Source organism: Chinchilla lanigera, unplaced genomic scaffold (genome assembly GCF_000276665.1).
Source record: "Chinchilla lanigera isolate Chin_1 unplaced genomic scaffold, ChiLan1.0 scaffold00007, whole genome shotgun sequence".
NCBI classification, from domain to species: Eukaryota; Metazoa; Chordata; class Mammalia; order Rodentia; family Chinchillidae; genus Chinchilla; species Chinchilla lanigera.
The window spans coordinates 6,224,929-6,238,489 of NW_004955408.1; the positions used below are offsets into that span (position 1 = coordinate 6,224,929).

The 13,561-nt window shown below is 49.8% G+C and overlaps 1 protein-coding gene across 2 annotated transcripts in view; it reads right to left on the reverse strand.

Annotated features, from left to right (window-relative positions):
- Positions 1–11,163: 11,163 nt before the first annotated feature.
- Glra1 (glycine receptor, alpha 1) overlaps positions 11,164–13,561 on the reverse strand; it is a 97,075-nt gene continuing 94,677 nt past the window's right edge. Inside the window, exon 9 of one of the 2 annotated variants that reach the window (XM_005376175.1) lies at positions 11,164–11,551. In XM_005376175.1, coding sequence (XP_005376232.1) covers positions 11,264–11,551 — 288 coding nt within the window. In that variant the 3' untranslated portion in view covers positions 11,164–11,263. Of the gene's footprint in view, positions 11,576–13,561 lie in introns of both variants that reach the window. The other variant, XM_005376173.1, reaches the window with a different exon arrangement.

Here is a 13,561-nt window from a genome sequence, read left to right on the forward strand (position 1 = left end):
CAGCCTCCTGAGTGCTGGGATTACAGGTGAGGCTGTTAAACTTTAGAAGACTTTAGAGACCAGTGCTCTGTATTGTTTGTCTAATATGTACAAGAATCAACATGAAGTAGGCATTTTATCCAATATGCAAAGTAGCAGGATAGGCCCTTTGGAATTTGATTCACTCATCTCATTTCAACTTGCTAGTGTTGAAAATATTATACCGGCTTAAGTATTGAAAGATCGAAGCATTAAAAATAAAGCAGTATGAATGTAAAATGCTCTGAAATGCCTTGTGGGAACATCCACCTTTTTTGCTTTGCTATCATTCAGGCTAAACTGGTGTGCTGAGCGTGGTACACTTGGAATGAGGTAGAATATGTCTAAAGTGGAAAAGGTTGAGTTTACCAAACTGCTTACTTGATATGTAAGCGCCACTCTAAAAAGATATGTGGGCAATCTTTTGTTCACTAGGCAGGTAATATCTTTCCCCAAAATATTCTAATTTTGTTGAAGGAAGGTAACTTATGGAAGAAACTTCATTTTACCTATTTTCACAGGCATTGACTTGATAAAAGTCAGTTACACTGCTGCCTTTATTTTTTCTATTCATATATATGTATAAAAAAATAGAGATGCTGTGTAGGTTGGGAGAAGCAATTTTAGATTTTCCTTTAATTGAGGGTAAAAGGACATGCTAGACTACTTTTCTTACAGATCTGCTCTGTGTAATGTTTCAGATCCACAAAAGGTAATGTTTGGCCCACAAGCTCCCCTTTAAAATACCTTCATTGTACTAAGTATGGGCTTGCTGAGTAACAACACGAGGAATAGCTTTCAGAATTACGTAGAACAATGTGCTCAGGGTTCAGGACTTTACCGTAGCCTGCCCCCTTTCTAGTACCCACTTGGCACAGACTAGACCTATGTACTTGATGGGTTTAACTGATGCCCTCAAAGAAGTGAATTTCTAGTGGGTACCATGTAGACATAAGGGAAAAGGTAAGTTCTTCCAAAATTACTGCAGGAGAGTCTGAACTGCCAGAGGTGTCTTGCCCACTACACCCTGTGTTAGTTAGGAAAGGCCCCACAAGAAGACAGAATGAACTGCTCTGCCTTCTCTAGTCAAAGCACTGACCTTTTATTTTTCATTGAAGCATGTTGTGTTGAATTCCAAATCTTTCTTTGTAAACGTGCCTCCCGTGAGGATACTCACGATGCCTTGTATGTGCCGTTTATTATTTACCTCTATATCTTGTCATGCTGTCGTTTCTTCCTGGGATCCCCGGTCCTGCCCAGATGACCTTGCGGCATGCTGTTTTCTGCCCCCTCTGTGGCCCCTTCTTCCCTGTATAACTTCCTGCGTCCCATGTTAGTGGTTCATTGGTAGTTCTTTGTCCCCTTCTGTACTGTAGGAAGAAGAGCTGTATCTCTTCCGATTCCCTGCTTTCGTGGTATGGTGACTTATGAAGATTTAGTAGATAGCAGGAGGAAGGACGACAGGTATTAGGTGAAAAAAGCCCGAAAAATGGAAATGGTATGTTTTTATATTTCCTATGATTAAACATACCCTAATCCTGGCTGTGACGTGCCAAATTTTGGGAGTTCTCTGCAGCTGGTTTGGTTTTTTGTTTTTCTTTTTCCGGTACCAGGAATTGAACTCATGACCTTGCACTTGCCAGGCAGGCGCTGTGCCGCTGAGCTAAACCCCCAGCCCCTCTGCGGCTGTTTTATCACACATCGCAAGAGGTGGAGCTGCTTTCCTCCCTGAAACGTTTTGAAACAATCATTCAAAGTACCCTAACAGTTCCCTGAGACGCACTGAACAGAGCTGGAGCCACTAGAGTCCCGAGGCCGCTCTCCTGCCAGCATCTGGTGCTCACAGGTGCTTGCAGCCTCCGCAGCGGGAGCGCTCACGGCCCTGGTCACTCCTATCATTTTGGTCCATCCGGCCGGCCAAAGACCAAGTTTCTGGGTGCAGCTGAAGGAGGCCAAGTGGAAAACCAACAGCAGCAGAGGCCTGGTCGCATGAAATGGACAGCCAGCCTGTCATATCAGCTGACCTAGTGGACAGGTAATCCCAGCACAGGGCGGGGGGGTGGGGTGGGGAGGGGAGGAGCAGGAATGTCAGGGAGGATTTTGCTCACACATTGCTTTTGTGCGTCCATTTCTGCACTCCCCAGAGCTTGGATGACAGTAGAGCCTTTAGAGACCCCGCCTTCCCTGGACCACTGGTTAGGCCACCACTTTTGGAACTGTTTCAGTGGCACTGGGTATAAAAAGGCCTTATCACTTGAGCACCTGCTTGGGGGAGGTGGCTGGGAAACTGCCCACTAGGAGTTAAACTAACTCTTCAAGGGTGTGTGAGACCGCAGTTATATCCAGGGAGTCAACTACTCCCATGGGAAATAAATTTGTTTGAAATTTGAGCTTGAATGCTCCATTCTGCAAGAATCCTCGGTTGTCCCTGCGAGACAGGCTTGTTCCCTCTGAAGTCCATCTCTGCCTCCGCAGTTGTTTCCACCTGTCCCCGTCACATCTCACTTCACTCGGTCTCCAGTTCTGCGTTAGGGAAGAGTACTCAGCTTTCGGTCCTGTGACCTTGTAGTAGGTCTTTATCAAGTGAATGTAGAAAGGGATTCTAGACTTGGAGAAGAATTGTAGACAGGGTCTAGTCTCCGCCCTTGACTCCAGTCAACTCCAAGCCTTTCCAGCTATACAGTTATCTTTTCTTTTTCTGAGATAGGATCTTGCTGTGTAGCCAAGGCTGGCCTTGATCTTCTGGGGATCCTCCTGTCTCAGCCTCCCGAGTGCTGGGATTACGAGTATGTGCCAACGTGCCCGGCCTCCCTTAGAGTATTTTAAAATACAGTTTGGATTACAATTCTCTTTCTTGCGGTACTCCAGAGACCAGTGTTTTAGGACCCTCCAAGTGCCACCTAGTCCCACCTGCCTGGTTGCTTACTCCTTGGATTCTTCTGTTCCACAGTTCTATAGCCAAAAGTGGCCCTTATCAACTTCCAATCTTTTGTGCATCACAGACTGGGTTAGTAGGTTCTTAACCTTGTAAAGCGGGCTGAGAGATTTATGAAGTGGAGAGTAGGATCAGGGGCGATGTGGGAGTTAAACTTCCTAGTTTAAAGAGACTGCCGCACAAGAGTTACTCAGTACCAGCGTGACTGTGTGTTCAAGGCTTAGTCACAGTCCACCACCAGCCTCCCCGTAATGGCAGCTGCTCTGTTTGCAGAACTTAACGTGGTCGCTTCTGCTTAGTTGATCCTCACATGACATCTGTGGGGGCAGGGGTGTAGGCATCTGAAAAGTGGAACCACGGCCAGAATTTAGGTCTTTCAGTGTGTGCACCAGGTCTGAGGCCAGCGCAGAGCAGCTTAGCACTGAGGAAATGTCACCAAACCGGCTGCTCTGAAGGCTCTTTAATGAGCTCTTCTGAGGCAGGTAGAAGGGATGCGAATTTCTGAGAGGCGATAGAAAGCCTTACCACATAACTTACCCGGATGTGGGTTAGCATCCCCAAAGGAACTGACGGAGATGGTGAGCCCGCACAGGGTAACATGCCTGCGAGCGGAAAGCCGGAGAGAAACTGTGACAGGCTTTAGAGAAAGCAAAGTTGAGAGCTTAGGATCAAGAGCGGGGCCTCGAAGAGTCTCGAGGAAGTATTTCCTTTTTCTTGCAACTAAAAGACAGCTGGAGAAGGACTAGAAAAGCTTTTCATGATCACCTGAGTCAGTGCTACTGTTCGCAGGTGGGAGAACTGGAACGCATTTTGCTGTGGCTGCCTCCATACCCTCCTCTTAGACTATACAGTACTATTTCACTATGTCTCACCCATACCGACCCGTCCGGTAGGTATGTAGTATCAGTTTTGAATCCTTCGGATTGGCCTTAACTGAAAGAAGGAAGTAGCTACATGGGACCACTGGGACAGGGATGGTTTCAGATAAGATTTCAATTTTATCATCTTATGAGAAGCTGAAAACAAATTTTTAATTCATTTTTAAACAGAATGAAAAAAAATGTTTCAGTCTGCAATATTCTCATTAATTCCAGGGCCACATGAAGGGAGAGTGAAGACCCTTTGTCCTATTGCCACAGTATATAAACATCTGAAGAGGTTCCGCTGATACAGGGCATACACATGCCCCTGCTGGGAGGCACAGGAAGCGTGCTTTCTGATCCGAGGCATGTTCGCTGTAACTGTGGGAATGAAGTGCTTTCAGAAGCATCATTCCCAGGGTGAGGTTTTGCTTGGGGAGGTGCAGAGAGCTGGCTCACCCCAGCCAGGTCAGTTACCATGCTTCTTGGCGTTAGAGTAGCTTCGACAACTTTCCCAGGGACCTGGCAGGGCCTCACTTTCTCTGCTACTGCAACTGGACGAACAGGAATGGACACACGGGGGCACTGATGGATACAAGATTCTTAAATCTTGCTGGAAGTTTCCTGTTATGATGAAATTGGAGGGCAGGGAGAGGACTTGGAGTCACCTCGATTATTTCCCCAGGGCTATTTCACAAGTTCTGCGTGGATGCATTCCTCTGATTCTTCCAGAGCCTCTGGATTCAAACTACAGTGGGAAAGGGGTCACAGCCTTCGCAGGACATTAGGACATGCAGGCTATAGCGTGAGGCCGGAACGTTCTGAGGTGCGATGGGATTGTCAGGTGGAAGCTAGTGTTAGAGGCAGGTCCACCAGCGCTGCGAAATACCCCGACTTTCATGGGAAAGGAATAAGACCGCTGCGGGCGGTCACAACTCACGCTCCTCTTTTTGAAATCTCTCCCTTCCCGTCCACCAGAAGGGACAGGGGTGGGGTTCCAAGCCCACCAGTAAAATGAAGAACAAGAAAACGTTTTAGGGCACAGTGTATACCCTTCTTTCTTTTCTGCAACCTATCAAACTTCCCAGAGTTGGGCTTTGAAAAATCTCCTGCAAGTCCCTCCTGAGGAGAGGAAGCAAGCCAAGAGAGCAGCTTGCCTATATCATATTTGCATTGTGAGTTAAGGTACCAAAATGGGGATCTTCTGCCTCCTGATGACCTCTGTGGGCTTCCCAAGGCAGGTGTGCTTAAGTAGGGCACTGGGTTTCCGTGGTATAGCTGCATAAGAAAACAACTGGACTGGAAGAACCACAGGGCAATAATGAGGTACTATCAGGGGCTGTGGAGTGAGCTGGACCTGGGAATGAGAGGTGTGTTACGCTTGGAATCTACACACAACCAGCAGATGCCTTTCTCGCTGGAATAGTTAGCTGGTATGGATCTGCAGCTGGCTAATGGCCTTATGTAGAAAATGACTTCTATCACTATGCCCTCTAAAGGGTATGTTTTTGGCTCACCATTCAGTACGCTCTGACTTTTCCACTCGTGTTCCAGCGGAAATTTCCCACAGCACTGGAACTTCAAAATACATGGGCAGGCACAAGCCCTTGTCTGGCAAGTGCAAGGTCCTGAGTTCAATTACTGGTACCACCTTCCCAAAAAACAAAACAAAACAAAACAAAACAAAAAAACCCCAAACAAACACATGGGCAAAGAGGAGTAACAGAAATCACGCCTTAAAACAAATGAGACAGCAGCTACTAGGTCTGTTCTGGTCTCTTTCCACCTGCCTTAGAAGTAAATCATCTTCCAGGAGAGTTTGGCTTCCCAAAATAAGACGCATAGACTGATGAGATAGGAAATGGCCGCAGAGGAGGCAGCGGGAGGCGTAGAGAGCAGAGAGGGAGCCCCAGCAGCTGTGACGTTTACTGGCAAGGCCTTAACGATCCTAAAAAACACTGGGCAATAGGTTCTACTTTGGGACCCATTTTGCTGTTCCAAAGCACCGTAAAGCACCTTAATTATTGCTTTAAGAAACCACCCAACTCCAACCGAACGACACAGAGTAACGGCCACGTGGGATCAAACCTGCCCCCTGACATTGCTGTCTCCACAGCTTGAGTCACCTCTGAGAAGCAGAAGGAGAGTAAATTGGGACAGGGGAAGTCTCAGTGTGTAGTGTGAGTCTAGTGTGGGCCCTCCAGGGGCTAAGTGGCTCAGGCGTGGGAGAGGTTTGCAGTGGGCTGTGTCCGCCTTGACATTCTGGCCCCTCAGCTGAGACAGTCGGACACAAACCACTGCTTTATCCTCTTAACATCAGGCTCTGGCGGGGTTGGGTATCATTTCTGGATTTTCACAATGTTCCTTATTTCTACAGATACAACATCCTACCTAAGGGTGTTTTCTCTATCAGTGAGGATTTCAGGGTATGCTGAGACCAAAGCCTCACCAACACATATGCTTTTTTTTTTTTTTTTTTTTTAACACTGATAACAAGTACGTCTCCAAGACAAGCTAGCTTGATTAAAACAAAGCATATTTCTTTGTTCCTCCCTTTGATCATAGGCTCTTGTTTCCAGCTTTGAGAATGAGAGGAAAATAGGAAGGTTCTTAATTCAAATTTCTGGAGTTGATGGCCTTAGTGGAAGAAAAGAAGTGAAATTACACTTTCAGAATATGTTCCCTGCTTGTCTGATTAAGGAAATGTCAGTCTGGCTGGCTTGTGAAGGAAAGAAGCTGTAGGTCGGGGGCAGAGGTGCACTCGCCCTGTCTCAGCAGACCTTGCCAGCCCCAGTGGAGCCCCTTAGCTACTCCAGGAAACCCAGCCCATACAAGACCAGTCCCGCCTGCCTCTTGCAGTGGGTAGAGAGTGGGTAGGCCGTGGGATGCTTGCGGAGGGAGTAGGAGGGCTCTGGGAGTCATGTCCGTCATCTTGGACTGGGCTTCCAGCCGGATGGAAGCAGCTAGCTGCAAATCTCAGATCCTGGACCCAGTGCTAGAGCTACTACACACTGCCCGACTACAAGCCAAACCCTCGCTGGCCAGCTTCTACAAGCGTGCAGTCGCTGCACACACAAGGGTAATCCCCTTCAGTTTCAGTGAGTTCCAAGTAAGGACGGAATCTAATTTTCACAGAAGACTATGATCAGAGATGGTCCCAGCTTTGCTGGAGTACCAGCCTACTCTCCACAATATAATATCCTGGATCCTGTAAAATACCATGTCTCTTTTTTATTTTTTATTTTTTTATTTTTTGAGACAGGGTCTCACTATGCAGTTCAGGCTGGCCTTGAGCTCACTTTGTAGCCCAGGCTGGTCTCAAACTGGCAATGATCCTCCTGCCTCAGCCTCCCGAGTGCTAGGATTACAGGAGTGCGCCACCACGCCTGGGTAACACCACATCTCTTTTTATGATGCTCATGGAGATGCATACATTGAAGAAAAGGAACTATTTTGCATCATATTTGTTTTTCTCTCAAACGTAAAAAAAATAGTCTTTAAAATATTGGTGAGTTTTTGAAAGGGACTCCTTTCCTATTTATTGACAATTTAGAAAAAATATAATTTAGGTCAAATGATCAACCTTCTTTATCTTTCTAGATTTAAACAAAAAATAGAATTAAATCCAAGATATTAAACATAAGCCAGGGGCTGGGGATTTAGCTCAGCGGCAAAAGCGCCTGCCTGGCAAGTGCAAGGTCGTGAGTTTTTCCCGGTACCGGAGGAAAAAAAAAACCATAAGCCAGGTATGGTGATGTATGCTTATAATCCCAGCACTTAGGAGGCTGAGGCAGGAGGATCACCAGTTAGAGGCCAGTCTGGGCTACATAGTGAGTTTAAGGCCAGGCTGAACTAGACAGTGAGACTCCGTCTCAAAAAATTAAAAAAAAATTAACATACACACACATACATACTGATAGACATTTTTTTCATTCTGTTCATGTCCATCCATGTTTATTCTCTATTTAGCCTTAGCCAAGAATGGACTCTTGGTTGTCTAAAAGGACCAGCTGAGCCATTTACTTTGGCTGCTCTTGAAACAAGCAAGACACATTGTAAAGAAATAGGTGAGCAGCCATTGCTATCACTATCGGACTCCTGGGATTAGCTGCAGCGCTGGAGCTGGGTGAAATCAGCAATTCCTCGAAGCATAAATACCAGTGTATACACGTAAATGGTTTAAATCAGTGACCTCATTACTGCAGCTAAATCAGTTCTTCACCCAACACACACTTGGCGTCTGTAACCCCCGTGCATAGAATCTCTTGTGCTCAAGCAGAAGAAGGAATTAGGAAAGCGCCGCCCTGTTCATTGGAACCACCTAAAACATTTGGTCTGAATTATCTGGTTTGAGCTCCTATAATGATGAGATTCTTGTAATTTAATGCTAAGTCCTTACTAATTACCTGTCGATGGTAGTATCTTCCCTTGGACTATGCTTCCATTCCCAAGATTTCTTTTTTTTTTTTTTTTTGAGACAGGGTTTTGCTATGCAGTTCAAACTGTTCTTGAGCTCACCTTGTAGCCCAGGTGGGCCTCAAACTCACAATGATCCTCCTGCCTCAGCCTTCCCAAGGTATTTTTGGCTTCATAATGATTGCTATTGTTTCCCCACCATGGTTCAGCTTTGACAAAGTGGTGCAAAAGGAAAACAGAATCTGCACATTTTGCAAAGAAGAAAGAAAACAAAAATTGTGCAGGTCCAGGTGCTTTGCGCATATATATTCATCCACCCAGGTGGAGCGCTGAGAAATTTAAGGGACATTAGCTTTTCAGTTGTGTGAACTTCCTCTAGCACAGAGCAGTCCGAGGAAGGCAGGAGGGAGTTTAGATGCCCTACCGCCCTCCTCATGGTGCATTCAGGGAGACTAACGCTTGGTCACGGGCCCAGCGCGGTGAAATCAGGACTGAATTCGGGTTCTTTCACTCCTTATGCTGCCTCCATTCCCGCTGACTTTCCACAAGTGATGCTAAGCTTGAAATAGTTGGCGAGAGGACCCATAATCAGTCGGATGCTGCTGCTTTGCCCGTGGCTCCCAGCGGCCCCACAGGTTAAACCTGGGAGCACGGTAGCAGAAGGCCAGGGCTCCGGAAGAGCGGGTGCAAATGCGCTCGTGATGTCTGTCTCAGGGGATTCCAGGTGGTGCCGGCAGAAAGCCAGTTTGGAACCCGAAGGTATTTTTGTTCCGCACGGATGTGGAACGTCTTAGAGCAGTGGGTATTGTTTTTAGTCTCTGGTAGAGACCTACTGCCTCTGTTGCCCGACTCACTTCAACTTTAGACGATCTGAATTTAGTCCAGTAACGAGAGGGGATGTATTAATTTTTCATTAGAAAGAATTTTTACCTAAATAAAGTGAATAAAGTGCTAGTGAAAGGGACTGGTGGCCTCTCCAAAGACTCAGAGTCAAAGTGCCTCCCCTTCAGGTGAGGGCCGTGCTCAGGAAGTGTGCTCGCATCGGTTCTGTGACCCACGGTCTAATCCTGAGGTGGTGGTTGTTGAAGCCTTTCCTTTTCACTGTCCCTCCCTCGGAGGCCTGTCTGTGCTGAGAGAAAGGGTGGGCTTGGATGAGAGACCCCTGCCTCCCTGGAGTTCTTAGGAAAAGGACTCGGGCTCCATCCCCCTTCACCCGGGACTGGGGTACAGTTCGCTTTTTGGTCTACAGAGACCGGGAGAAAGGAAGGCAAGGAATAGTAAACACTGTTGGCACTGAGGCCTCGGAGCCCTGCCCTGTTCCAGCGGCACGGTGCATTTTCCCTGCCTAAATCCCTCGAGGTCCTCGCTTCGGCCTGCTTTCTGCAAGGCGGGGTGGGCTCTGGCCGCTGTGCCCCGGGAATGGGAGAACACTCCCCGGCAAAGGTGCGTCAGGGAGCAGCGGCTGGGCCCTCGGGGTTGCGGGGTTGCGTGTCTACACCCACCTCCGCCTCCTCCATCCAGCCCCAAGTTGGGGATGCCCTCGCAACACAAGCGAACCCCCAGTGTCAGCGCAAACTGATTGTCAGCTATCCTTCCCCACCCAGGCTCTGACTGGGGTGCAAAGCCAAGACACTCAAGTGCAAAGAAGGGAATGGAAGCCCACCCAGCCTTCTGGCCGCGGGCCGAAGCGGGGAGCACGCGCGACAGCGCAGGCGCAGGGTACAGAGGCCACGGAGGCCTCCTGGCGCTGCCGGCCGGCGCTTGGGCAGGGCCCTGCACTCCGACCCGACTCGCCTCCCCGGCTCACCTCCCCGGCCCTCGCCCTTCCCTCTGCGGCGCCCTTGCTACCCTGGTATGCTTCTGGCACTTCAGATTTCAAAGGGAAGAGCAATATTTACCTAACTTTCCCAAATGGTAAAGCTAAACAAAGCACCTAAAAGAAACAACAACAACAAAAGACTTATAAAAATAGCACGGGGTCATCCCCTCACACTTCTCACATTCTCTGTGGTACACGAAAGGTCAGAATACAACGAACACTTTCCAGACAGCACCCTCTCTTCCCACCCATCCATCCCGGGTCCGCAGCAGCCTCAGTACTTTCCTTTCCCCGCTCAAAAGCCCACACCGCGGGACCACTCCAAAAGCAGCCGGTCTCCTCGCCCGGTCCTCCCTTCCCCAACACGCACCCACTAGCTAGTCCAAAAAAATAGACATTTGAGAAAAGTACATCTGTTTACACTCAGTCTATCTGCATATTATTTCTTGAGATTATTATTTTTTAACCATAAAAAAGATTGCATATCGGCAAGATGAGAGGGCCCCGGCGGCGCTGCCGGGCGGTGGTGAAGGGCCGGCGGGGCGGGTGTCAGGACGCAGAAGCCAGGACCTCGCAGAGCGGCGGGTGCCGCCCCTGGCCTCGGGGCGCGGGGCGCCTTCGTTCTCAACCCCGCAGCCCCTGCACCGCCCCATCGCGTCGCCACGACGTCTCGCGTCCACCTTTCCCCTCCCCGCTGCTCAAGTCCATGCCAAGGGCCGCTCTGGAAGCAGAGGCGGAATGGCTTTTTGGCATGTGTCCACCTACTCGGGGCTAGAGACGCGACCGGCGCGGGGAGGGGGGTGATAGGGACGCGCACACCAGAGCGAGCTTATTTGTAACTGTTTCCACTCCGGGAGAAAGTGTCCATCGCTTCGGTGACTGGAAACATTGAAGCAGTTACTAGGCTGATAGGTTGAGAAAGAAATCTTTCCGGTGGTTTTGCGTTACTATTAAGCACGAATAGATATCATATATTACATTGCTCTCCTTCTGCGCTGGGGCGGACGGCAGCCTCGCGGGGGACTCCCAGCGCGAAAGCGGCAATGCCCATGCCCGCCCCGCCTCCGCCCACCCCTGCCTCCCGCTAGACACGCCCTCCCGCCCCGCCCCGGGTTAGATAGATAGCGCCGCATTCCGCACTCATGCATCGCCGCCCGCGCCGCGGGGCCCAGGGGGCCGGCCTCGCCCGCCGCCTCCCTGCGCCCCGCCCGCCCCTCACTGGTTGTGCACGTCTTCTCTGCGGACGATCTTGTAGATGATCCAGTAGAACATGTTGAAGATGAGGAAGGCCATGGGGAAGCCGATGCGGGAGATCTTGTCGATCTTCTTGGCCCTCTGGATGAAGAGTTTGCGCATCTCCTCGGGGGACTTGGAGGGCGCGGGCGCGGGGTTGGCCGTGCTGTTGTTGGCGCCCTTGACCGAGAGGCCGTCCTTGGCCTGCAGACAGGCGGGGCCCATGCCGTAGGCCGAGAAGTTGAAGCGGCCCTCGCCCGCCTCGTCCTCCTGGAACAGATTTAACATGGGGCTCTACTTAAAATAAGACAGGGGCTGGGCACCCTCCCTGCAGGCGCTCTCTCCGGGCCGGGCCGCGCCTCTGCCCCCGTCCGCTTCCTGCCGGCGGGCCGGGCTGGGGAGTTCGCCTTAGAGAGGGGCGCCGCGAGCCGGGGAAACAGGTGCAAAGCAGGGGACCGAGCGCTCGCTGGACCGGGCCGGCCGGGGGGCCCTAGGCCTGTCACTTCCTTCTGTGTGCCAGAGAGGTTTTAATTTCATTTCCCCCCTGAAAGTGGGGGGTAAGATTCACCCCACCAGTGTCTTTTCTTTCTTTTTGAGGCAAGGTTTCACTATGCAGTTCAGGCTGGCCTTGAACTCACTCTGTAGCCCAGGCTGCTCTGAACTCCCAGTGATCCTCCTGCCTCAGCCTCCCGAGTGCTGGGATCACAGGCGTGCCAGTCTCAAGGCTGCCTGCCGGGGGAGGTTTCCATCGCTCACATACGCAGCTGCACTGGATTTGGGGTGAAGATTCAGGGAATAGTTTGGAGCGATCCCCTGCTTTGCCTCTGTCGCCTCCTGTCCCTCTTCTTCCCCACCCCTGGACGGCGGCGCAGGAGGGAGCAGGCGCTCTGGGCCTTCCTCTTTGCGGAAGAGGGAGTGAAGCCTCGGACTTTACCTTGGTTCTTTTTTTTTTCTTTTTTTTTTTTTTTGGTTTTTGGTTTTTCTCCGGTACCGGGAACCGAACTCACGACCTTGCGCTTGCCAGGCAGGCGCTTTGCCGCTGAGCTAAATCCCCAGCCCCTTTACCAGGGTTCTGTGTTAGCATTTCAAGGCCCTTGTGGGGCTCCAGCTCACCGCTCGAGGGCTGCTTGCCTCTCTATTCCTCGCGGCCCTGCGGGCTTGGCTGGCCTTTTTCTCTTGCGCAAATGCCTGTGGCCCTTATCCTACTAGTTTTCCTTCTAACGTATTTTCTATTAGAACCCGTGTGCAGCACGGACTGTTTCCGTTCCCCTGAGGGAGTGGGTGCGTGGGCACAGCACGGCTTGGTTCTCCTTCTTCCCCCCTCCTTCTCTAATCTCTTTCCCATCTACAGGCGATCTAGCTCTCTGGTTCCTCCTGTCTGTCTTTCATTTTATTTTTGGTTATTCTTTTTATTTTTATTAGTACGTGCTTGTAGCACATAATGATCTCCTTCATCATGGGGAGCCGGGCCGTGTGTGACACAGCAGATTCTTCTTCCCTTTACCCTCCCTCCCGCCCGCCCCCTCCTTCTCTGGTCCCCTTCTCTTCTGCAAAAAATCTGTCCCCTTCCTATTATTCCTATTATCTGTCTTTAATTTTGCACTTTATTTATATTTTGAGCTTGTAGAGGAGAAACCGTTCAGTCTTGAAGCTTGTGTGTCTGATTTATTTCACTCAACATTATAATCTCAAGGTGTATTCATTTTCCTACAGATGACTCAAACCTACCCTTCTTTATGGCAGAGTAATACTCCATCATGTATAAATACATTTCTTTATCCAGTCATCTGTTGACAGATATGTAGGCCACTTCCAAGATTTAGCTATTACAAATTGTGCTGCTATAGACATGGCTGTGTATGTATCACTCTATAATATGTCTTTAGCTCTCTCCCTCCCTCCCTCCCTTCCCTCCTTCCTTCTCTTTCTCACTGGTGGGGTCGAACCCAGGCTTCATGCATGCAAGGCGAGAGCTCCCCTGCCCTTCTCTCTCTGCCTGCTTCCCACCCTGAGCTCTCAGTTCCCAAGCACGGGCTCGCTGTCCCTGCTGTGTGTTCTGCAAGCTCCCTCTGCCTCGCTCCGTCCCACACTGCAGTGGCCTCGTCAGGGTCGGTCTCTCCCCGTAGCCTGAGCTCTGTGAAAGCGAAGGTAGAGCTGATCGTGTTCACCACGTCACCAACACTGAACATATGAATATGTTCATGGCACATAAGCTCAAAACTTGAATGTATTTATTGAATAAGTAAACATCTACCTGTATATCTTTCCCTTTCCATATAT